Here is a 25,333-nt window from a genome sequence, read left to right on the forward strand (position 1 = left end):
GTAGGGCCATGTAAACAACACCATGGAAGGCATGCATGCATGTGAGTTGTCAGCTCGGGTGTTGCCCAGAGTGAAGCTTGCCTTTTGTGATGAGCCATGAAGTAATGCTTTTGCTTTTGGCTGCATTCTGTTATCGTTGGCGTCAGACACCATGGAATACTCTCTGGAATGCGCATTCTTGTCTCTCGAGTTGGGACCGTATAATTGTGACATGGCTTAAATTACTTGATCCAGCTTTGGAAACACGGCCAGAATGTCCATCTTGTCTTTTATTGTTTATTGGACCTCTCAATGTTCATTTGATTCAGCGCTTTTAGATGAATAAAAAAGTGTGGGTTTTTGTTTCCGAGATTTAAATTTACTACGTAAATAAGCTGAGTTCGAGGATTTTTTAAATGATTACTTCTTTTCAGCCATTCCTCACAACATTTGTTATTTTAAAAGATTATTTAATGGTTTTTTTATTTCTAGCTTGGTTCGTTGAGTAGAATTATTGTGCAGCACATGCCAATCCGGCTGGCAGGATGACCTAGAGGTACGCACACTCGCCTCTGAGCCGTCTAGCCTCGGTTTGAATCTCGAGCCAGCTATAAACTACCATCCTGGTGTTCCAAATGCAAGGCGAGGAGGCATCAGTGTTTGGTCCCTCCCTCGGATGGACGTTGATGTGGGTGTCCCTTTGCCACCATTAGTTGATGGGCCAGGCATTTCAGAATCATTGGAATCTCCCGCGATGAAGTTAACTCCGAGGGCCTTTCACTCACTCACCGCAGGCAGGTTGGTGGACTTTCTGTCTTCTACAGACTCCTCTCCGGCCTTGCTCCCCCAGCTCTCTCTGTGCTCTGTCCCCCAAATATTCCTACAGGTCGCACAAGATCTGCCTGCAACCCTCTTATGGTTAAACTGCCAAAATCTAGGCTCTCTGCTCACCTTCACTCTTTCATTCCCCATTTCTCCCACCTCTGGAACAAACTCCCCCACTCTCTTCAATCCCATTCCTCCCTCCAGGTCTTTAAAACAGCTGTTCACCACCATCTCTTATCTTCCCCCATCCAAAACCTTGATCTCTTCTACCCCCGTTAATTTACCCCAGGTCCACTTTTTTGGGGGGGAAATACCGACTTTTTTCTTTCCTGGAAGTTCCAGCAGTGTCCATGTGTTTTATACTTCCCCCCCCCCCCCCCTCCCCAAGCCCTCTCCCTCCCACAGATCTCCCGATGTCCCTGTTCTCTGCTGTTGTACTTGTGTGCTTCCCTCTCTCTCTCTCCCCATCTTGTCTCCCACTCCCTTTATTATATGTTTTGTGTGTCCGTTTGTTGTTATTTTTTGTGATTGATGTTAGCCCTTACACGAGCCTCGATGTTGTATACAAAAACAAAAACAAAAATGGTGGTTTAAAGATCTCATGGTGTCCTTCGTGAAAAGTAGGTGAGCTATCGCTGGCACTCTGAACAAATTACAGTACTTGTTCCTGGACCACCCTCAAGCGAGTATCCTGCATCGAAGTGTTGACCCGACCAGGATTCTAACTCCTAGCCAAGAACTACTTCGGCAGAACTGACGCTCTGTACAAGTATAGTCCCTGATTGGGTTGACTACATGCAAATCTCGTTAAATAATGAAATTTTGATAAACATTTTTTTTCAATATATTTTTGTCTTAAACATACGCCATACTCAGAAATCCATGACAACACAAACAGGACCTCTATTTTAACATGTGAGGAGAGTAGCTGTTATTCCATATTCCATAATCTCTTACAGTCCCAGTTACTCATGGCAATTGATCCCTTCATGCATCAGTGGAATAACAACTTCTTCATTTATCGTAAGAATTTATTAATCGTTGCATTGTCTCAGCATGCCAGACTAACATGCTCATTTGCCTGATTATGAATGATGTACCAAACCTGTATGTTCTGTTTTTGGTAAAAAGTAGTTTGTTCTGTTCCAAAAAATTTATGTTTTTAAAACTTACAGTTGATTTGTTTCTCAAAATTGAAAATGTCAATGGCTTGATATTTTGGGTTTATCAAAAAAAGTTAAATGGGAATTACTGCTTAATTTTTATATTCAAATTATGGCATAACAATACATAGTTACACACTGTAAGTTAGTACTAGTCTCTTCTTTCCACCATTGCCACTGGAGTTGGCCTGTTTAAGAGAAAGGGACAAAAGGGTTGCAACCCGGTGTGCATGACACAAGAACTCTAGTTACTTGCAAAATCGAAGATTTTTCAAGTATATTGGTCGGTTCCGTTTGTGGTTCTGTCTGTTTGTCTGCCTGTCTGTTTGTCTGTTTGTCACCGGCCTACAGGTCACAATTCTAAACCGATCGTCACGAAACTTCACCCAGCTTGTATAAGTCGTCCCAATTGAGAAGCCTATTAATTTTGAGATCAAAGGTCAAAGGTCATCTAGAGGTCAAATTTCTAAAATCACCATTTTAAATCCGATTGAATTGAAAGTTGAATAGCATTTGTCACTAAATTGTCACTAAATTGGGAAATGAACTATTTTTGAGGACAAAGGGTCAAAGGTCAACTTAAGTTCAAATTTTAAAAAATCATCAATTTTCATCTAAAAAGCCGTCAATTCTCAACCGATTGACTTGAAAATTGAACAGCATTTGCATATCGAGTCATTAAATTGGGAAACATACTATTTTTGAGGTCAAAAGGTAAAAGGTCAACTCAAGGTCAAATTTTAAAAATCAATTTTCATCTAAAAAGCCATCAATTCTCAACCGATTGACTTGAAAATTGAACAGCATTTGCATATCGAGTCACTAAATTGGGAAACGTACTATGTTTAGGTCAAAAGGTCAAAGGTCAACTCAAGGTCAAACTTCCAAAATCAGCACTTTTTATCAGAAAAAACCGTCAATTTTCATCCGAATGACTTGAAAATTGAACAGCATTTGCACATTGATTCACTCAATAGGGAAGCCAACTATTTTTGAGGTAAAAAGGTCAAAGGTCAACTCAAGGTCAACCTTCCAAAATCATCATTTTTCATCTGAAATATCGTCACTTTTCTTCCTGTTGACCCGAGCTTTGATCAAGATTGACAATTTTAATCTTGATGAAATGGACAATTTGCTGTATCAATGGAATTATTTTCTTGGGGAGGGGTTGGGGGGGTATTTTGCAAGTATCGTGCTCCGCATGACATCTTCTTGTTTTGTAGTTGTATGCTAGATTTTTTTGTAATCACCTCACCAATAAAGGTGAACAGAGAATACTCATTTCACACCTTCTCTATCTGTTTCTTTGTTTGTCTGTGAGCAGGATATATCAAACGGTTGTGGGCAGACTTTGACGAAATTTGGTGGACAGGTTGGGTGTGTGACAAGGACGAATTGATTAGATCTTGGTGAAGATCTGGATCTGGATGCAGATCCGATACTTTTTTGAGTGATTCTTCACCACTGAGATTGTGATAGGGCTAAAAATAATATACTAGTACTGCGTAGTACTATATCTCAAAAAGTTATGGACAATTCGGCCGAAAGTTGGTTGGCAGGTTAGGCATGTGACAAGAAAGAATAATTGATAAGATTTTAGTGAAGATACAGAAGAGATCCAGAATTTTTATTTTATTTTGCAAGTGATTCTTCACCATTGAGAGATGTGGCCAAAAACGATACTTCCAGATCCAGATCCGACCCACCAGTGGGATATATAACGTCAATTGTTCAGCCTGTCGGAAGTATGCTCTCTCCCGAGTGCTGTTCTAGTTTAAACTGTATCTGTGTTGAAACCGCCTACCCTATCGATGCGAAATTTTACAAATGTCATCTAAAACCATTGCTGCAAATATTTTGAAAATTATGGTATTGTTGGTCACGTTGTTTGGCAGCCATCTTGGATAGAAAAACGAACCTTATCTGATCAACACAAAACTTCAGAGACGTGATCCCCTACCCATATAGTCCGTGGGCTGAGTAGAGTTTACATGCACCCACCCCCCACAACTTAACTTCCCGGGTATGTCCATGTACCCCCCACCCTAGGGGTTAGGAAAAACCATGTTAACAGAAAAAAAACTCATTCCCTCATAGTTTGACCTCTGGTGACCTCATTTGCATATAACACATATCATTGTAAAGAGTGTCCCAGGACAAACATTTTGAGAGGTCATATGCAACCATAGGATGACTAGGTAAAAAGTTATGGCCATTTGAATTTCGCCTACCCCTAATTTTCGGAAATCACTGACACAGGGGGGGTAACATCAAAATATGCATGGGAGGTACCTTGGGAATGAGTTTTTTTCTGTTAACATGGTTTTTCCTAACCCCTAGGGTGGGGGGTACATGGACATACCCGGGAAGTTAAGTTGTGGGGGGGGGGGGGGGGTGCATGTAAACCCTACTCAGCCCACGGACTAATACATATGCAGAGTGTACATTTTTATGGTCATATGTCATGTGGTATGGCAGCCATATTAGCATGAAAGCCGATATTTAAAAAAATTCCTTCTCTGAAACTGCTTCACCAATCAATATGAAACCTGCTGGTGAAAATGTGATATTTGAAAACAGCTGAAGGGTCATCCTGCCAGCCAGATTGGCATGTGCTGCTCAATGATTTAAGTCAAACTTGTTTATTTTTAGGTCAGTGAATGAGGGCATCTATCCGTTATGGGACTTTGAATGTCCATCTTGAGGACACAGTCGCAGTCGCATTGCTCCAGTTGTTACTTGTTTGTGTATTGCACTTACGTGTATTGTGGAGTACCTTCCTCTGTACTTGTACCTTTGCACTGGGTTTGTGTGTCTTTGTCCAGGTTGCATGCTTGTGTAGGCCTCGTCCCGATCTGTTAATCACTCGGTCTCTCTCCTTTTTGTCTCTCTTCTGTATTATCCTTCATCTCTCCTTCTGCATGTTTAGAACCACCTTTAGAGGCCATTTTTCCCCGCAGAGCAGGAGTTGGTCTTTTTCGGGCACCGTGGTCCCCTTTTTGAAGCGATGTTTTATGACCGGATGCCCTTCCTGCCGCCAACCCTATTATTCAACTCTTGTGACACACAGGGAATTACCAGTGAACTGGTACTCAATTTGCCGACCTCGGCAGGATGACAGGCTGAGTCTACCGCCCTGGTGTTAATTCAGTGATCGACCGGGATTAAAACCCAGGATCCTAGGGTCCCAAGCCGGCACCCTAACCGCTAAGCCAACACCAAGCTCTCCTGCTTCTACTTGTTTGTCATTATGAAACTATTGGGTAAAAATTGTGTTGTTTATCCGGTTTTTTTTGTCTTGTTTATCCATTTATGGCTTCTTTACCAGTTCTTAGTCTTGTTTAACCTTTTTGTCTTGTTTAACCATTTTTGTTAATTGTAACGTAAGCCAACATACCTTTGGACTGGGTTTGTGTGCACAAAAACAGTTAAACAAGACGAAAATAGACAAACTATTGTCTTGATTTACTATCGTCTGGATCTCATTCTTTCAGTCCGACTAAATTTTTTGTATCTTCAAAGTCATATTTTATAGATTTTCTACATAGTGGTTTTATTGTAAAACAGTGTGGCTGAGTGCAACATTTCTTTCCTGGAACCAAACTTGAATGTTAAATCCTCTTCGCCACAGACCTGAAAACAAGTTGTGGTCTCCGAACATCATGGATGAACAGAGCAGACCTCAGCCATTCAAGATGAACCTGGAAGGATCTCCACAGGTTCGGATGATAACTGGTAGCATACTTTTACTTTCCACTACACCCCTTCAAAATCCCCAAATTTGTCGATTCTTTTTTGCTGTTGTAAATTTAATAAACAACATCAAACATGCTATTTGTAAAATTTGCTTTCTGTTTGTGATGATTTAATGGCAAAGCAAAAACCAGAATAAAAATATCCTCCCTTAATTTTGGCTCAACAGCTCGAGGTCATCTCTTTCGGGAAATGCTTCAGATTCCTTTCGACTTAACTTCACTTGATTATTAACTCGTATAGTTGAATCTGAGCTTGAGAAGCACGAACAGTTACAAATCATGAATGTGAGACGTTTTCTATTTACAGTAATTTTATTTCACTCGATCTTTACAAAAACAGCCACTTATAATATACACGTGATGTCACAATTGGAGTTTTAACCAATTTATGAACCAGACAAGGCTGCTCCCACAATAATTCCTGGGAAATTCACTGAAATTTGATATACGTACAACTTAATGGTGCATTTCTTTCAAATACGAATGTAATGCGAAAATATTTGGTAATGATCAAATCTAGTAATTCTTCATTTGTATGTATTTTTGAAACTTTTTTTTGCAAATAACACATTTACAATTACAACATTTTTTGGAAAATATTTCACTCGATTTTTTTTTTTAAACAAACTTTCCCTTGCAGCACTGTCTGCATTTTTTTTTCCCAGTCCACTTATTTAATTATGACTTTTTTGTGCATTACCTTAGGGCAGCACAATGGTTCTGCTATCACCCGTACACTGTTCTTGTACAAATATCTCACACAATTACATGCATCAAACATGAGAAGCCTTTACACCTAAACCCGAGAACTTTCCCGCAAATTATTTATATTTGATCTTTGGTGGCAATGATGTAATTATTCTCACAGTTGGTGGACTTTGCATTTAGCTGGATTAAAAATAATAACATGAAAATACGCATTGCGTAGAGTGAGAGCTTCGTCGACAATGGTCAGTCGATCGAGTACGCAGCCCTCGCAAACATCTGTAGGCCTAGGCCTAGCTAGGCTAGGTTGTTTGATCTTGGCCTTAGAATTCAAATTCAAATTAATTTTATATTTGGCTTTGAAACGGAATATTTTTCATGTAGGAATTATTGATTACATATCCAGGTGAAAATAATTTATCGGTCGCGCCAGACCAAAGCAAGATCACGTGAGCAAGATGGCGGATCATGGAAGGGACATTTGAAATGACAACATGAAATTTTGTTCCCAGGGGAATGGGGAATGACAGTGAAATTTTGAATGGAATTACATATACATGCAATTGCCATAGAGGTTCGCTTACGAAGCTCTCTTTAAGATATTGGCTTCAAAATGCAGTAATTTGAATGACAGTATAGTATTCTACATTTTTACTTGAGATTAACTTTCAATTCGTAACTACCATCTGCAGTGTAGTTGAGACTTTTACAGAAGTGTAGGTTGGTTTGTTGTGCTAATGATCGCTAAAAGTGATATCGCTTGATTTGCTTGATAAAAACTATTATTTTTATTCAGCAAAAGCCGAGTTAGTGTAGCAGCATAGCAAACCTGTTGTGCATTTTGTGATACAAGCACCAAATTTGGCACAAATGTACATTAATATGTTGCGAACATTTTCAGATATTGGGCCACTTGAAATTCCGTAATTTTTTTTTTCAAATTTTTTCAAATTTCGTAATTTCAAATTTTTTGGGTGACACCGTCACAATTTCGGTCTTCGAGGCCGGCCGATATAGTGGGGCGGCTTAGCCCAAATATTCAAAAGAATTGTGCATTTTGTGATACAAGCACCAAATTTGGCACAAATGTTCATTAATATGTTGCGAACATTGTGTGGTCAGCAATGAAGACGAGAGTCTGAATTACATGTATGCAAAAGACCTTGTGAACCAGTGAAGCAAATACATGGGTAAGCATGAATTAAATCTAGGGCATGATATAATTTCCATGATGTTTACCTCTACACTCAATGGTGGAAGGAGGTAATGTTTTGATCCCAGCTTGTCTGTATGTCTGTTTGTCTGTTAGTCCACAAAATTCCAGCCAAAGCTTGTAGTAGTGGTAGTTGTAGTGGTAGTGGTGATAACAGAAATTGTTATATAGAACTGAACTTATATTATTATTATATGCAGAAAATAACTTCATTTCTATATGCCCTGCAGTGGACAGGTTAATTGGTTTATGCACTGAAGGGGTCACCCTGGTGTGCACTGCTGTGTTCTGCCTCACTGAGTTGTTCAGGTATGATGTACTCAGCACAAGCTTCCGGTCGGCCCGGAGGTGGGGGTGCGGGGCCTGTCACGGAACGTCAAAACAAACGGCCTGCCGGGGCCGCCCAAAAGTCGGGCGTGAGGGGCGCGTCCACTAATGGAACGCCTCTCGCTTCCCAGATCGAGGGCCACGTGGTCAGGAGAACCTCGTCCCTTCCGGTCACACTTTGCCTATCGGCCGGCCTCGAAGACCGAAATTGTGACGGTGTTACCCGAAAAATTTGAAATTACGAAATTTGAAAAAATTTGAAAAAAAAAATTACGGAATTTCAAGTGGCCCAATATCTGAAAATGTTCGCAACATATTAATGTACATTTGTGCCAAATTTGGTGCTTGTTTCACAAAATGCACAATTCTTTTGAATATTTGGGCTAAGCCGCCCCACTAAGTGATGCGAGCTTGAGGTCATTTATTATTGGTACGTGAAACACCCTGCATCCCATACCTACAGAAAACATTTGGAGCATTTGTTTTCTGTAGGCAAGGGTTGCAGGGTGTTTCAGCATTTTCCATTCAATAATCATGTAACTTTGTAAAAAAAAAAAATATATATACCCATGGGTAAGCACTCATATGAAAGTTTACATTAATCGCTCAAGTAGTTGTGGATAAAACAAATTTAAAAGCAAATAAAGGTGAAAACCTGAGGGCAGAAGCAAAGAAAGTGAGGGCCCTGGCTGATGTTCCACAACATGGTCAACAATAGTTGGGGGCACCTATTACTTGTTTTAAAGAAGAATGTCTGCAACATAAACAAGACCAGAAGTCTAACAGCAGCGTAGCTGGGCTGGGCTTTTCAAACAGTCGCTAATGCTGTTTATAACATTAAACAAAGAAATTCGGAGGAATACCGACATCCATGAAGTAAGTTTCACTTGCAGAACTGAACGAATATCTACTGTAATCTATATACCCCACAAGTGCTGGGTAAATAACATGAGCCTTCTGTCACTAAAGAAACCCACCAATTAAGGTTTTGTTTTGAAAACCACCAATGAAACCCACTTTTCCTGCTGTTTAACACGAAAGTGAAAAGGAGGAAGACCGGGGTGTGCTCATTTACCAAGCAGCTAGCTAGCCGTTCCTTAACGGATTTGAATGGAGTGCTTGCTCAAATGCTTAAACCACTTGGTGATCTCTCGACAAGAAACTTGGTAAATGAACACACCCAATGTTCTTGAGATCTGACCATAGATCGACTGTAATCTATATACCCCAAAGAGGAATGACCCTTCCTGAAGCTCCTGGAGTGAGCAGGTGAACGAGTAAATTAAAATGTCGGTGTCGTAATGACATCATAGATGTAATGACGTAGTGTGACGGCCGGACACAAAACGGCCGCTACGTTAATATATAGAAGATGATATATGTTACCCTCCAGTAACTTGGCAGTCACTACGAAAGGATTAGTGTTCCGATTAGATTTACCATAATATTAACGTTACGTTATCATTGTTATGAAAATTATATTACTAAAAAAAACCGAGGCTAATTCCTTACTTCCACGTTATTTGTACCGTACACCGCTTATCATTGATTCATGAACCATACACCGCTTCAATCTAGAAACTTTGCAATCACGACAAAGGGATTGCCGTGTTATGATTATATAATACTATATTATAGTTATATATTATATAATACTATATTATATAATACTATACTATAATACTATATAATACTATACTATACTAATAATATAATACTATATTATTAGTATTAACGCTATTATTATTATTATTATTATTATTATTATTATTATTATTATTATTATAACAACACTACTGTATTAAGAAACCTGGGCTAATTTGTCTGAAGCGGCCTGAAGGTGAGGCATGAAGGCATGAAGGCATGAAGGCATGAGGCCTAAGGCCTATACGTACTGTGTTGTTGGAAGATCCATAACGCCAATGCTTTCAATATTTGATTATCATTTTAACAATCGGTTTGTTTGTTTTTCACACTGAATGAAAAACGTGAAGGGAGAGCATGGCGATTGTGATATATGACAGGTTCGACGATATGTTCAGCCTGAACGACATTGGAATCAAAATGGCGCTGTGTGGAGTCAGCCGTTGTATGCCGTAATGACATCAGACGTAATCCAATCACCCTGTCATGTGACCAGATCCTCAGCTCTGATTGGTATACGTTTGAGGGGACATACATACATACATACATACATACATACATACATACAGTCGTGTAACTCCGGTTAACACTAGAGTCGTGGATGGCCTATACGGTCTTATTCGGAGGCAACAACCAAACACGGATTCGGCTATATGTCGTGCGGGAGGAAGAAGGAAAATGGAGGCTGCAGCAAAAGCTTACCTTCAGCGCACCGACGTAGCTCCGGTCCTGTAAGGGGATTAACTCAAGCGGGCACAGGTTTGTGGAATAATACAAGGGTTTATTAATAAATAAAAGCAAGGACAGGACAATACGCGCCGATAATAAAATAAGGTGACTAAATTGGGATCCCACACACCGACTTCAGAAACATGAACAAAGGAATGGATTAACAAAAGAAACACGTTCGTTAGGCGATTGTAAAATGTTCCGTGGATGCAGCCTTATCTCATCTGTCATTTTGCGTTGTTTGCCGTCCAACACAGCCCCATTCGGTGTCCCACGCGGCCCTCTCCGACCGCCTCTGAGCACCACCAGGCCTCGCTCCAAGCACCACAAGGCCTCGCTCCAAGCACCACAAGGCCTCGCTCCAAGCACCACAGCAACACGAAGGCCCGAGCCAATGCCCACTCCGTTCGCACACAAGGCCCCAAAGCAGGAAAAGCACCGCGCGTCCAACGCAGGCTAGCGGCTCCAAGCGAGGTCAAAAAGCAAGCGAACTCCACTTTGGCTACACCTCAGCCCAACTCGGGCTGCGCAAGACGAAGAAGAGCTGCAATAGCGAGCTGTGTAAAACAAGAACCGGATGTGCTCCCTCTCTCCCTCCGTCTCTCTCTCTCTCTCTCTCTCTCTCTCTCTTGAGCCGACTGCCGCGCAACTGCCCTGAACCAACTCCCGCGCAACTGCTCTGCACCAACTGCCAAACAACTGCTCTGAACCAACTGCCGCGCACCAACTCTGCACCAACTGCCGCGCAACTCCCCTCCACTCTCAGACTTAACAATCACGTTCGGCGCTCGCTGATCTCTCCTTTCCAACTCCGCGCAACTCACTCCCTCCACGAATCTCCTGCCGCCCCTCGTATCACTCCGCAGCGGTGACGTCAGCCTTGGCGCGCCACCCAATCAGTGGCCTCCACCGAATCTCCAGCTTTCCTCAGGCCCATGCTCGCCCCCCCCCCCACGCCTCCCAACCTCTCTCCCAACTCAGTGGTCATAGCGCGTGCTATTCGAGGTGGATAGGCCCACCGGAGGTGTATATGGCGGCGGCCATTATCGGCGGTGTCCCGGCCTGGTTTCCTTTTGCCGGTTCTCTTTCACAGTCATGTCAGGGAAGGGCGTTACTTAGTGTTGCGCTAAGGATCTGTCGGAATGTCTATGTTGGTCTGCAGTGCCAAAAGGGACAAAGGTTTGGCTAACCAGGTGAGGACACACAGGGGCACGACTCTTTAATCCCTAACTCTACTTAACACACAAACCTCCTGGTAGGTTCACAAGTATACTCCTTACCCGAGAAAATGCCTACACATCAAGAAATTATTACAGGTAGTTTTCTTTAACGCGACAAAAGGAAGCATGTTACCTACTCAGATCTATCTGCTCTACATATTGCTCTACCCCACCAGACATAACACAGCCCCCCCCTCCCCCCATGCAACCGTAGCTCCTGCAAGGTTCACTGCAGGCACTACCATTCCAGCCTTAACACTTACTGTCTCACACTTAATTAACCTATGAAATAAATCAGGAGGGCTGTGGGAAGTGAGTCGGACTACTTACCTACACTTCCTTAACAAGCTAAACCCCTCAACAATCATGCAATCATGTATTTACAATGGTCTTCATACCATCGCTCCTGTGGTGGGAGGAACAAACAACACACAAAAATCTAACTTAACCACAAAACTTACCAACTTACGAAATTCCAAAACTCTAAACATTTGTAAATACCCAGGTCTACAGACCGCGTCCCCCGGTGGATGCCACAAGACACAACCTTACACACACATTCGCCCACATTCATGCTACACAAACTCCTTAACCACTCGATCTCATTCCACCACTCATTACTGCATTTCAAAAATCAACAAAGCACTTACTTCACTACACACCCCTGCAGGACCATCGCATTGATCGTCATATACATGTGTGCATTCCTCAACTAGGCAGCGGGGAGGTACCGCACAAAAAGATGGTGGGGGCGCTTCAGGCTGTGGTGCCTGCAGTCCCAAAACAAGTCAACCGACTTACAAGTTCATTGCCCCCCCCCCTTTTCCCCTTGGCCCATGGCAGCCCAACAGCCCCTTTCCGCCGTTACCTCACCAGTGAGGGTCTCCACACACACCAGGCTCCCTTGCCTCCTGCTTCAGCGCAGCAACATGGGTCACCGGGGGTCTCCTTTACCCCAGAGCGCCCAACCAGATCCTCCACCGACGAGCTCCAATTTCCAGATACTACTGACTGCCAGGGGTAATTGCCGCAGAGGGGGGCCGCGCATATCGCTCCTCAGAGCTTGATCCGTACCTGCGGACACATACACACCTTCCCCACCCACAAGACCCCAAAACACACTTCCTCCCCCGCTGCCATTCAATTCTCAACACAACTCAGCACAATTCCGAGCAGATGGTACAAAAGATGTTACAAGGCTTGCCATGGCCTGCTGCATGTGAAATCCCCAGTTCACATTTAACCAATACACATCTTCAAAAGCACACTTCCAAAACTCAATAATCACCACTCATTGTTTCCAATAATCATCACACATCCATTTCCTCCAACCTCACGACCACATAGAAACACATAACCACGACACAAAAACATACGCCACCCACAAGACTCTGTGGCACACAATCCATCCCCCTCACCGGCCATGTCATCACTCTCACCCGCCTTCCAACTCCAAGTTACATGTCCCCAAAATTTCCACAAGCAAGTCCTGAAGCCTGGGACAGTACACCTCAAGGCCTTACCTCTACCTTGATGTACAGGTAACTTCCGGTTGGTCAAGTCCAAAGGTGCCATCCAACCATACAATCCCAAAATTTCTCATTGGGCCTACCAAATTTCACCAAATTTCTCTTTTGTCCCCACTATACTGGCAGGCATGTGGATCCGCATCCAACGGTGATCATCACTACACAACTACCAGTGGCCATGACATCTCTGCATCTCTACCGTGCATGGGTCATTGGGACAAGGTGAGCAGTCAAAACGCCAACATGGCCCATGAGTGCAACCCACCATCAATCCCACCAATAAGGGTGCGACCCACCATCAATCCTTTGGCCCCCCTGCGAGGAACACAGCTGCACCAGCCCCAGCTGGCCAATGTGGTGAGCACCTGCTGCCAAAAACACACTACCGCACGTACAACCTCGGCCCTGGGGGGCACGGTCGCAGTGCGTGGCATCCCTACAGCCACGTCCCCTGCACTTCCACATCATCCCCCAGTCCGACCACAGAACTTCAGCCCCCCCCCCCCCAGTGCTCACCCACACTTGACCACACCAAGGTCCAGTCGACAGCCATGCTCCACCAGGAGACCCACCCAGAAGACATGGTCCACACACCTCGGACACCCATAGCACCACGTTGACCCTCAGGCTACACAACTACATCCCCATAACCCCGTGTCCCAAATATTGGCGCAATCGCCCCCATAACCAGTTGAAGCTGTGTCCTGTTACCCTATCAATTTTATCACAGCCTCCAACACTTTGGTCTTCACACCTGGATCAATAATAATAATAATAATAATAATTCATTTATTTTGTATAGCGCTTTTCCAGAAGCCCAAAGGCGCTTTAAGGCCCAGCCCAGCCAAAAAGAGGCCATCTCCCCAATAATAATAAGGCCTCTCCCAATAATAATGGTGTCACAAAACAGTGTCCACCATTTCTCTGCACAAAATTCACCCTTAAATTTGCATCGAACCCACAGATTACCCATGCCAAACATTTTTCACATTTTACTAAACTCACCAAAGAGAGATGCTTTGCCATACACATGCCAGCCGAGCATGGCCCATATACTCGGCTCGTTACACATCTCCCGATTCAACACACCCATGGCTCTCTTCCCGAACCGAGAGTCCATAAATCATAACGGAACATCTGTGGAAGGTCACTCTCACACCATCACGTTCCACAGATGCCCCAATGATTGTCCGGCAGGCTATGTCCATCCCTGTCCATTCGGTTTGACCCGCGTCCATAGCCCAGCACAGCACAGCATGTCAGGTCTCCACATGCTGGCTGTCCCAGAGTCTCAGGGAGATGGTGCCAGGCCGCATGCCCGAGTGGTCACTACATCAGGCCCAAGCTGGCCGTCCGTGGTGCCACCACCAAAGCACGACCCACAACACCCCCCCCCCCTAGTGGTCCTCAATATCTGCCATCCCAGGCTTGAGAAACCACTTCGGACCCCCCCCCCCCCCCCCGAGGTCTTAACCCCCACCAGGGTCCGGTGACCCTGCCGGCCCGAGCCACACGCCCGGACGGCACCCCATGGGACAAGGGACGCCACACTCCACCAGATCCCCCGTGGGGCCCAGGTCGTACCTCGACACCCAAGGCTGGACCCCACGTCCAAATCTCGCCAGCACAGCCCCCCAGCTGGCTGGCATCCCCAAATTCTGAAAGGGGCAACTTTTGCCCGAGGCCATCCCCACTGACCTCCACTGGTCCAAATCCCGCAGCCTGGGGACCAACTCCAACCAAGGCTGCTCCAAATCAATTTCCCCTTTCAATTTAATTTTAAATTTCCTTTTAGAAATTTTCATTCCCACTGCCAAACCACAGCTGCAGGTAACAACTCCCTCGGGTTGTTCTGCCCCTCCCTGCAGCTGTTCCAAATTCCCTACGGGGACCAAATCTTCAGAGGCTCGATCTCCCGATCCCTCAAGATCCAAATCCAGCCCGGAGCCAACACACTCCCCAAACTGGTTCTGTAATTTTGGAGCCTCTGTTACCAAATCGTAGTGTATGGTGAGGGTCCCCTTGGTCACCACAAACACCTCCTCGGACCAACTCACCATCACCCAGGCTCCTTTGGGCCTTGTCAAACCCTACCTCTATGGGACTGGCCCAGGTGCCCAGCCGCTGAATCACATCATGCTCATCATCATCATCATCATCATCATCATCATCATCATTACACCAAACTATTTCTGGCCCCGACAGGTTTTCATCAATAAATACCTGGTCCGGCTCCATTACACGGACCACCAATAATGTTATCCCCTCTTGCTCCTATCCACCGCCCTGGTGCTGCACCATTCCGAATTCATCCGCCTGTTAATGTGTTGGGGCATCCACCCGGTCCCGATAAACGTCAAGGCCACCAGATGGGAAACATTCCCTGTTACAATTTGCACATTCCATGCTCACCGGTGCGCATTCCCCATTCACCTCTTCACATGCCACAATCAAATCTTCCCCATTTACCTGTGGGCACTCCACGCTCCCCAGTGAGCACTCCCCGTTTACCTGTAGGCATTCCCCATTAGCCTCTTCATTTGCCATTCCTGGTGCAATTCCCAATTTGCCTTCCCCGGTTCCGATTCAAATTTTGCCACCTTTGGCTTCTCTTGTGCCCCGACGGCACCATTCGTTCGTCCTTCCCTCAATTTATTCGTACATTCATCAATTATATTTCCCATTCCTTCAATTTGTCCCTCCAATCGATCATTCATGCCTTTCATTCCTTCCCTACATTCATTCCCCTGGGACTCCATTTTGTTTTTCATTTCTCCCATCTGCTTTCCCAATCGCTCACCCATTCCCTCGATTTTGTTGTTCAATTCCGCACTGCCTCGCTCACTGCTCTCACTCTGAGCATTCATTTTATTTTCCAATCGCTCATTCATTTGCTCACTGCTCTCCCTGTGAGCCCTCATGTCATTCTTTATGCTTTCATAAAAGGCCTGGAAATCCATCGGGGCCGTCTTGATAGCGGGGGAAGTTCCGACACTACCCTCTACCCCCTCTACTTCCGACTCACTCCCAATAATTCCTGCATACTCCATCCCTTCTTCAATACCGCTCACCTCCTCCTCCGTAAAGGAGGTCGTTTTCCCGCGTGGCTTTTCCAACCTGGATAAAATTAAATTTAATGACGCACAGTCAGCGTCTCGTAGCCCAATCGACTATACAAATTTTCGCCTCTGACTAGGAAAAATTTTCGTCCAAATGTCGGGCGTGATGTATGCCCGACCGTGCCTATGTCTCGCCGCAGACAAAAGGTTGTCCGACGGGCCCAAATCCCACTCCTGACACCAGTTGTCACGCAACTCTGGTTAACACCAGAGTCGCGGATGGCCTAAACGGTCATATTCGGAGGCAACAACTAAACACGGATTCGGCTATATGTCGCGCAGGAGGAAGAAGGAAAATGGAGGCTGCGGCAAAAGCTTACCTTCAGCGCACCAACGTAGCTCCGGTCCTGCAAGGGGATTAACTCAAGCGGGCACAGGTTTAACAGGGGAGGGGATGCAAAATAATACAAGGGTTTATTAATAAATAAAAGCAAGGACAGGACAATATGCGCCGATAATAAAATAAGGTGACTAAATTGGGATCCCACACACCGACTTCAGAAACAAGAACAAAGGAAAGGATTAACAAAAGAAACACATTCGTTAGGTGATTGTAAAATGTTCTGCGGATGCGGCCTTATCTCGTCTGTCATCTTGCGTTGTTTGCCGTCCAACACGGCCCCGTTTGGCGTCCCACGCTGCCCTATCTGAGTGCCTCCGAGCACCAACAGGCCTCGCTCCAAGCACCACAGCAACATGGAGGCCTGAGCCAACGCCCACTCCATTCGCACACGAGGCCCCAAAGCAGGAAAAGCACCGCGCGTCCAACGCAGGCTAGCGGTGCCAAGCGAGGTCAAAAAGCAAGCGAACTCCACTCGGGCTACACCTCAGCCAAACTCGGGCTGCGCAAGACGGAGAAGAGCTGCATTAACGAGCTGTGTAAAACAAGAACCGGATGTACTCCCTCTCTCCCTCAGTCTCTCTCTCTCGAGCCGACTGCCGCGCAACTGCCCTGAACCAACTGCTGCGCAACTGCTCTGAACCAACTGCCGCGCACCAACTCTGCACCAACTGCCGCGCAACTCCCCTCCACTCTCAGACTTAATCGCATTCCGCGCTCGCTGAGCTCTCCTTTCCAACTCCGCGCAACTCACTCCCTCCACGAATCTCCTGCCACCCCTCGTATCACTCCGCGGCGGTGACGTCAGCCTTGGCGGCCACCCAATCAGTGGCCTCCACCGAATCTCCAGCTTTCCTTAGGCCCATGCCCCCCCCCCACCCCCCGTGCCTCCAAACCTCGCTCCCTACTCTGTGGTCATAGTGCGTGCTATTCGAGGTGGATAGGCCGGCCGGAGGTGTAGGTGGCGGCGGCCATTATCGGCGGTGTCCCGGCCTGGTTTCCTTTTGCCGGTTCTCTTTCACAGTCATGTCAGGGAAGGGCGTTACTTAGTGTTGCGCTAAGGATCTGTCGGAATGTCTATGTTGGTCTGCAATGCCAAAAGGGACAAAGGTTTGGCTAACCAGGTGAGGACACACAGGGGCGCTACTCTTTAATCCCTATCTCTGCTTAACACACGAACCTCCTGGTAGGTTCACAAGTATACTCCTTACCCGACAAAATGCCTACACATGAAGAACTTATTACAGGTAGTTTTCCTTACCGCGACACACGAAGCATGTTACCTACTCAGATCTATCTGCTCTACATATTGCTCTACCCCGCCAGACATAACAATAAGGATGGACAAACACTGTTCTAGTGCTTTGCCCAATGGGCTATGCCGTAAAAATATTTGTTTACCTTTCCAGACCCATTTTTAACTAAGGGGTAGCCCACAGGTAGAAAAATTGAGTTGCTACCTTATGTTAGGCACATGTATATATATCATATGCTGAAAATGGTGCCACTTTTTTGCATCACCAAATCTTTTTAAAATGTCTATCACCAGAACTGGAAAAAAAACCACAAAAAGCCAGAAGTCAACGTAGTGTGGTTAATTAACATGAATTGGTACAAAAGTTCCAAATTAGATTGTCATTATGTGAAAATAGAAGTGGAAATAGAAAAAGTGGGGAAACATAAATTTTAAGAGGAATTTAGCAGAAATTCGGGAATTGCCAAGTATCATACATCATTTCAAGCAATTTGCACTAGATTGCTTCATCATACATGGCATTGGGTCATCCCTGACCCACTCATGTGAACATGTCATGCACACATTTTGTTATTGTGAACACTGGTTTGAAATCGGTTGCTGGTGCAGGAATCATTGGACAGTGGGCAATATTTGTCTTCACAATGTCCACCTTTGATGTCACAATGGAATGATACACTGTGGAATGGTCTGTACTGAGTCTCTGTGAATCTCAACTTCAACAGCTTTTGATGTAATTTGTCGCAAATGGACAAATGCTTAGTACAGTGTCTGCGTTTTCTCATGCTCTGCTGAACAGCATAGAAAACACTCAATATTTACCTTCCTCAACAAATACTGTGGATAAGGTTGTTTCTTTAAAATATTTGGACTTGATAAAATAGCTATTTGTCAATTACTGCCTTGACGATGATTTCCTGGTCTGAGAACGTTTTAGGAATGTTGCTAAACTGTTGTGTGGTTTCATCATTAGCAGCTGCTTGATAAAGAATCATGTTCACAACATCACGTTGGGCTCCACCCATTGACTCACTGGTTCTGTTGAAATTGTCCCCAGCTGCACGCATTACCTTTCCAGGGACACTGGTGAATTAGCATCAAGTTTTTCTTTGGCCAAGCATGTGTCAGTCCCGTAAATAGTGTAACAACAGAGCTAATGCTGTGATCTTGTTTATTAACAAGCTTGAGTACTTCTTCTGAATGTGTTATCTGATGTAGACTTACACATAATCCAACATCCTTTGGCATTCTGCAACGACCATTAAATAACACGTGGATGAACTCTTGACCACGAGGCAAGATATGTCAACATAAGGCTTCAACTTTACCTTTCACCCCTTTTTAATCAAAAGTCCTCTACCTTCTACCTGCCTTCGAGAGACAACCCTCCGGCCTAGCTCCCCCAGCTCTCTCTGTGTTCTGTCCCCCAAATATTCCTTCAGATCGCACAAGATCTGCCAGCAACCCTCTTATGGTTAAACTGCCAAAATCAAGACTCTCTGCACACCTTCACTCTTTCATTCCTCTTTTCTCCCGCCTCTGGAACAAACTCCCTCACTCTCTTCAATCCCACTCCTCCCTCCAGGTCTTTAAAACAGCTGTTCACCACCATCTCTTATTCCGACCCCCATCCAAAACCTTGATCTTTTCTACCCCCGTTAATTCACCCCAGATCCACTTTTGGGAAATTCCGACTTCTTTTCTGGAAGTCCTAGCAGTGTCCATGTGTTTTATACCTCTCCCCCCTCCTCCTTCCCGTGCCCCAAGCCCTCTCCCTCCCACGGATCTCCCGATGTCCCTGCTCTCAAATGTTGTACTTGTGTGCTTCCCCCTCTCTCCCCATCTTGTCTCCCGCTCCCTTTATCTTATGTTTTATGTGTCAGTTTCTCTTTTTGTGATTAATGCCTCGATTTTGTATACAAAAAAGGTTATTTTTCTTTAATCAGTGTTAATTCTGCTAGGTTGGTGGCCAGATTCCATTGCAGAAAGTTGTACACATCCTCACGTAGCTTACCTGCATTTTTTCCCCACCCAAGATGTCCACTGCGTTTAGCAGCTGGTGATGAATTCCTTCACGTCACCTGCTGGTTGAATGTAATATCAGAGCTGTATAAAAAGTACAACTCTTGGGCCTTGGTGATTAAATTTGATCAATACCGTTTACTCTGATGCCAGTATAATTTTCATGTTTGCAAATGTGTTGTTTCCATTCTGACATTTGAGGGATTTTAGATAGAAGAAAATTTACTTTCTTGGATACACGTGATAGATTTGGCCAAAATCACTGTGTCTAACCTCTATTTTCATCTTCAAGCATTTTCTGGTGTGTTTTATTACTTTTTCAGGTATTGTATTGTTTGTGTATGACATGGTAGAGAAACAGCAGATTGCCCATATTTTTGTGTAAAATGTACTTGTTCTGACATTATTATTAGGTTTATTCTCCATGAAATGGAGAGTAACCTATTATAATGGAGAGTAACCTATTATTACTGCTAGAGTTTTTCTTATTATTATTATTATTATTATTCTTCCACCCTATTTTGCACCTCCGAAAACTTCATAATTAAGTTTCTCAGCAACCGCTGGTCGGATTGACAGGAAATTTTCATCAAATGATCGGCTAGGCTCGTAGAATTTTATAATGCTATTGATGACGTCATAGGTCACGTGGTATGGGCGCCATCTTGTAAAACACCTTCAACTTTGCCCCTCTGTATCTCCGAAACGGCTCAATGGAAAAATTTGAGGAATGGCTCATTCCAAAGAACTCTGCAATGGGAACAAAAAACATGTGTATTGAGTATATCAAAAATGCTAACGTTAAGAGGTTAGAATTCGTCAAACACAGTTTTTCTCCCCCGAAAAAGAGATTTTTCCCCCAGATGCTTAGTTAAAAAAAACTCAGAATGCGAAAATTTTCGAAGTCATACGTCACATGGTTCGGCCGCCATCTTGTTTTCCGTGAAAAAACACAAAAAACCCTTTTTCTCCGCAACGGCTGAACGGATCGAGCCCAAACTTGGCATGCGTATTCGGATACCCATGACAAACAAAAAAGTCAGCGAGCACGACGTCATCCGACACGTGGTTTCAGAGTTATGACGTTTTAAAATCTCAAACTAGAAATGGAATCACCTCCATAATTTGTGGAGGTATCGAGTGGAAACTTTACACAAGTGTTCCTCATGGGGGGATGTTTAATCGTTACTTGAGACGTTTTTTTTAAGTCACATGGTTTGGCCGCAATAAATAATGGAAGTTAAATTTTAAAAAGCTTGTAACTTTGAACCACTGCATGGATCGACTTAAATTTTTAATACAATGTAGCTCTCATCGGGTGGAACAAGTGTGCAAAATTTCAAGATGATTGGATGTACGGTCGCGAAGCTAAAGTCTTTATTGTTGAAAGAAGAACAAACACACCATTTTGTCCTCCCAGGCCACATCTCCCAGTGCTTTTGCCATTTTCAGTTTTAATTTCCTTTAAAAAAACATTTTCTCTGCAATAATAGGGCCGATTGAGATAAAATTTTCACCATAGGAGGGACTCGGTCTGTAGAATATTTTAATGGTAATTATGACGTCGCAGGTCACGTGGTTCGGCCGCCATCTTGTTTTTCGTGAAAACACGAAAACCCCTTTTTCTCTGCAACGGCTGAACAGATCGAGGCCAGACTTTGCAAGCAGAATCGCATGCCCATGCCGAACAAAAAAGTCAGCGAGGGCGACGTCATCCGACACATGGTTGCAGAGTTATGACGGTTTAAAGCATGAACCTTTAAAACGTAGCTCCTCCCTCATTTTTGATCCAATCGAGGAGAAACTTCACAGGTCTGTTCAGCATGTCAGTCTACTAAAATGTCGTTTTAGAATTTGCGATAGGTCACGTGGTTTGGCAGATATCGTTAATTAAACGATTTTAAAAAAAAAATGGATATCTCTTGAATCGCTTTATTGATCGACGTGAAACTTCATACTGTAGTAGAAGTCATGAAGAGTAACAAGTGTGCAAAATTTCAAGATGATTGGATGTACGGTCGCGAAGCTATAAGTCTTTATTGTTGAAAGAAGAAGAAACACACCAATTTGTCCCTGCCAGAACGTGCTCACGATAACGCGATCTCCCGCGGTCATTTCAACAACAAATGAAATTCCAATTGCAGAATTATCAATAGGTAAGGCATATTAACAAACGAATGAAACAGATTTGCTCCAATTCTGACTATTTTTAACTCGATCGTATTTCACTCAAAGTTATGAGCGCCTGAAGAAGAAGAAGAAGCGTTTAGCTTCTCAGATAAAATAAATAATTCTGTCTGCAATTTCAGGTTAATTTTCTTTTTAAAATGGCTTTTTCTGCAATCAGTGCATGGATTGACATGTGTGGATGTGTGTGTGGGTGTGGGGGGGGGGGGGGGAGGGGTGTGTGTGTGTGTGTGTGTGGGGGGGTGTATGTGTGGAGGGGTGTTCGTGTGGGGGTGGAGGGATGTGTGTGTGTAGGTGGGGGGGGGGGGGGGGGGGGGGTCGGTGTGTGTGTGTGTATGTTTGGGGGGAGGGGTGTGGGTGGGGGTAGGGGGGATGTGTGTGTGTGTGTGTGTGTGTGTGTGTTTGTGTGTTTGGGGTGGGGGGATGTATGTGTGTGTTTGTGTGTGTGTTAGGGGTGGGGGGATATATATGTGTGTGTGTGTGTGTGTGTGTTGTGTGTGTTTAGAGGGGTGTGCGTATGGGGGGAGGGGTGTGGTGGGGGTAGGGGGGATGTGTGCGTGTGTTTGTGTGTGTTAGGGGTGGGGGGATTTGTGTGTGCATGTGTGTGTGTGTTGGGGTGGGGGGGGGGGGGGTGTAGAGATGTGTGCGTGTGTTTGTGTGTGTGTGTGTGTGTGTGTGTGTATGTGGGGGAGGGGGGGTGGTGTGGAAGGGGATGTGCATTTGTGTGGATATGTGTGTGTGTGTGTGTGTGTGTTGGGGGTGGGGTGTGTTTGTGTATGTGGAGGGGGGGGGGGGTTGGTGTGTGTGGTGTGTGTGTGTGTGTGTGTGGTGTGTGTGTGTGTGTGTGTGTGTGTGTGTGTGTGGAGGGGTGTGTGTGTGGGGGGGAGGGGTGTGGGTGTGTGTGTGGATATGTGTGTTTGTGTGTGGGTGTGGATGTGTGTGTGTGTGTGTGTGTGTGTTGGGGGTGGGGTGTGTTTGTGTATGTGGAGGGGGGGGGGGGGGGGTTGGTGTGTGTGTGTGTGTGTTTGGGGGGAGGGGTGTGGGTGGGGGGTAGGGGGGATGTGTGTGTGTATGTGTGTGTGTGTGTGTTGGGGGTGGGGGGGATGTATGCGTGTGTTTGTGTGTGTGTTAGGGGTGGGGGGGATATGTGTGTGTGTGGTGTGTGTGTGTGTGTGTATGTGGGGGGGGGGGGGGGGGGGTTGGTGTGTGTGTGTGTGTGTGTGTTTAGAGGGGTGTGCGTATGGGGGGAGGGGTTGTGGTGGGGGTAGGGGGGATGTGTGCGTGTGTTTGTGTGTGTTAGGAGTGGGGGGGATTTGTGTGTGCGTGTGTGTGTGTGTTGGGGGTAGGGGGGGGGGGGGTGTAGAGATGTGTGTGTGTGTGTGTGTGTGTGTGTGTGTGTGTGTGTGTGTGTGTGTGTGTGTGTGTGTGTGTGTGTGTGTGTGTGTCGGGGTTGTATCCAAGGGGGTTGTGTCAAAGCATGTCCAATGAAAGTGGGGTTGTATCACAAGTGGGGTTGTATCAAAAGTGGGGTTGTATCAACAGTGGGGTTGCATCAAAAAGTGGGTGCGAGTAAACCGGTCATCACTGCCAGCAGTTTTAAAGTGGCAGTTCTAGTTAGGTTTACTCTCCATGAAATGGAGAGTAACCTATTATTACTGCTAGAGTTTTTCTTATTATTATTATTATTATTATTCTTCCACCCTATTTTGCACCTCCGAAAACTTCATAATTAAGTTTCTCAGCAACCGCTGGTCGGATTGACAGGAAATTTTCATCAAATGATCGGCTAGGCTCGTAGAATTTTATAATGCTATTGATGACGTCATAGGTCACGTGGTCATGGGCGCCATCTTGTAAAACACCTTCAACTTTGCCCCTCTGTATCTCCGAAACGGCTCAATGGAAAAATTTGAGGAATGGCTCATTCCAAAGAACTCTGCAATGGGAACAAAAAACATGTGTATTGAGTATATCAAAAATGCTAACGTTAAGAGGTTAGAATTCGTCAAACACAGTTTTTCTCCCCCGAAAAAGAGATTTTTCCCCCAGATGCTTAGTTAAAAAAAACTCAGAATGCGAAAATTTTCGAAGTCATACGTCACATGGTTCGGCCGCCATCTTGTTTTCCGTGAAAAAACACAAAAAACCCTTTTTCTCCGCAACGGCTGAACGGATCGAGCCCAAACTTGGCATGCGTATTCGGATACCCATGACAAACAAAAAAGTCAGCGAGCACGACGTCATCCGACACGTGGTTTCAGAGTTATGACGTTTTAAAATCTCAAACTAGAAATGGAATCACCTCCATAATTTGTGGAGGTATCGAGTGGAAACTTTACACAAGTGTTCCTCATGGGGGGGATGTTTAATCGTTACTTGAGACGTTTTTTTAAGTCACATGGTTTGGCCGCAATAAATAATGGGAAGTTAAATTTTAAAAAGCTTGTAACTTTGAACCACTGCATGGATCGACTTAAATTTTTAATACAATGTAGCTCTCATCGGGTGGAACAAGTGTGCAAAATTTCAAGATGATTGGATGTACGGTCGCGAAGCTAAAGTCTTTATTGTTGAAAGAGGAACAAACACACCATTTTGTCCTGCCAGGCCACATCTCCCAGTGCTTTTGCCATTTTCAGTTTTAATTTCCTTAAAAAAACATTTTCTCTGCAATAATAGGGCCGATTGAGATAAAATTTTCACCATAGGAGGCACTCGGCCTGTAGAATATTTTAATGGTAATTATGACGTCGCAGGTCACGTGGTTCGGTCGCCATCTTGTTTTTCGTGAAAACACGAAAACCCATTTTTCTCTGCAACGGCTGAACAGATCGAGGCCAATCTTTGCAGGCAGAATCGCATACCCATGACGAACAAAAAAGTCAACGAGGGCGACGTCATCCGACACATGGTTGCAGAGTTATGACGGTTTAAAGCATGAACCTTTAAAACGTAGCTCCTCCCTCATTTTTGATCCAATCGAGGAGAAACTTCACAGGTCTGTTCAGCATGTCAGTCTACTAAAATGTCATTTTAGAATTTGCGATAGGTCACGTGGTTTGGCAGATATCGTTAATTAAACGATTTTTTTTAAAAAATGGATATCTCTTGAATCGCTTTATTGATCGACGTGAAACTTCATACTGTAGGAGAAGTCATGAAGAGTAACAAGTGTGCAAAATTTCAAGATGATTGGATGTACGGTCGCGAAGCTATAAGTCTTTATTGTTGAAAGAAGAAGAAACACACCAATTTGTCCCCTGCCAGAACGTGCTCACGATAACGCGATCTCCCGCGGTCATTTCAACAACAAATGAAATT

At 44.6% G+C, this 25,333-nt stretch overlaps 1 protein-coding gene across 1 annotated transcript in view; it reads left to right on the forward strand.

Moving 5' to 3' along the window:
• LOC137425303 (PDZ and LIM domain protein 3) overlaps positions 1 to 25,333 on the forward strand; it is a gene marked incomplete at its 5' end in the record, with an annotated part of 119,052 nt that overhangs the window by 42,018 nt on the left and 51,701 nt on the right. The window contains 1 exon segment of the mRNA XM_078776521.1: positions 5,599 to 5,686. Within this exon segment, the coding sequence (XP_078632647.1) occupies positions 5,599 to 5,686 (88 nt within the window).

The sequence above is a fragment of the Myxine glutinosa genome, chromosome 4 (genome assembly GCF_964187855.1).
Source record: "Myxine glutinosa chromosome 4, kmMyxGlut1.1, whole genome shotgun sequence".
Classification (NCBI taxonomy): Eukaryota; Metazoa; Chordata; class Myxini; order Myxiniformes; family Myxinidae; genus Myxine; species Myxine glutinosa.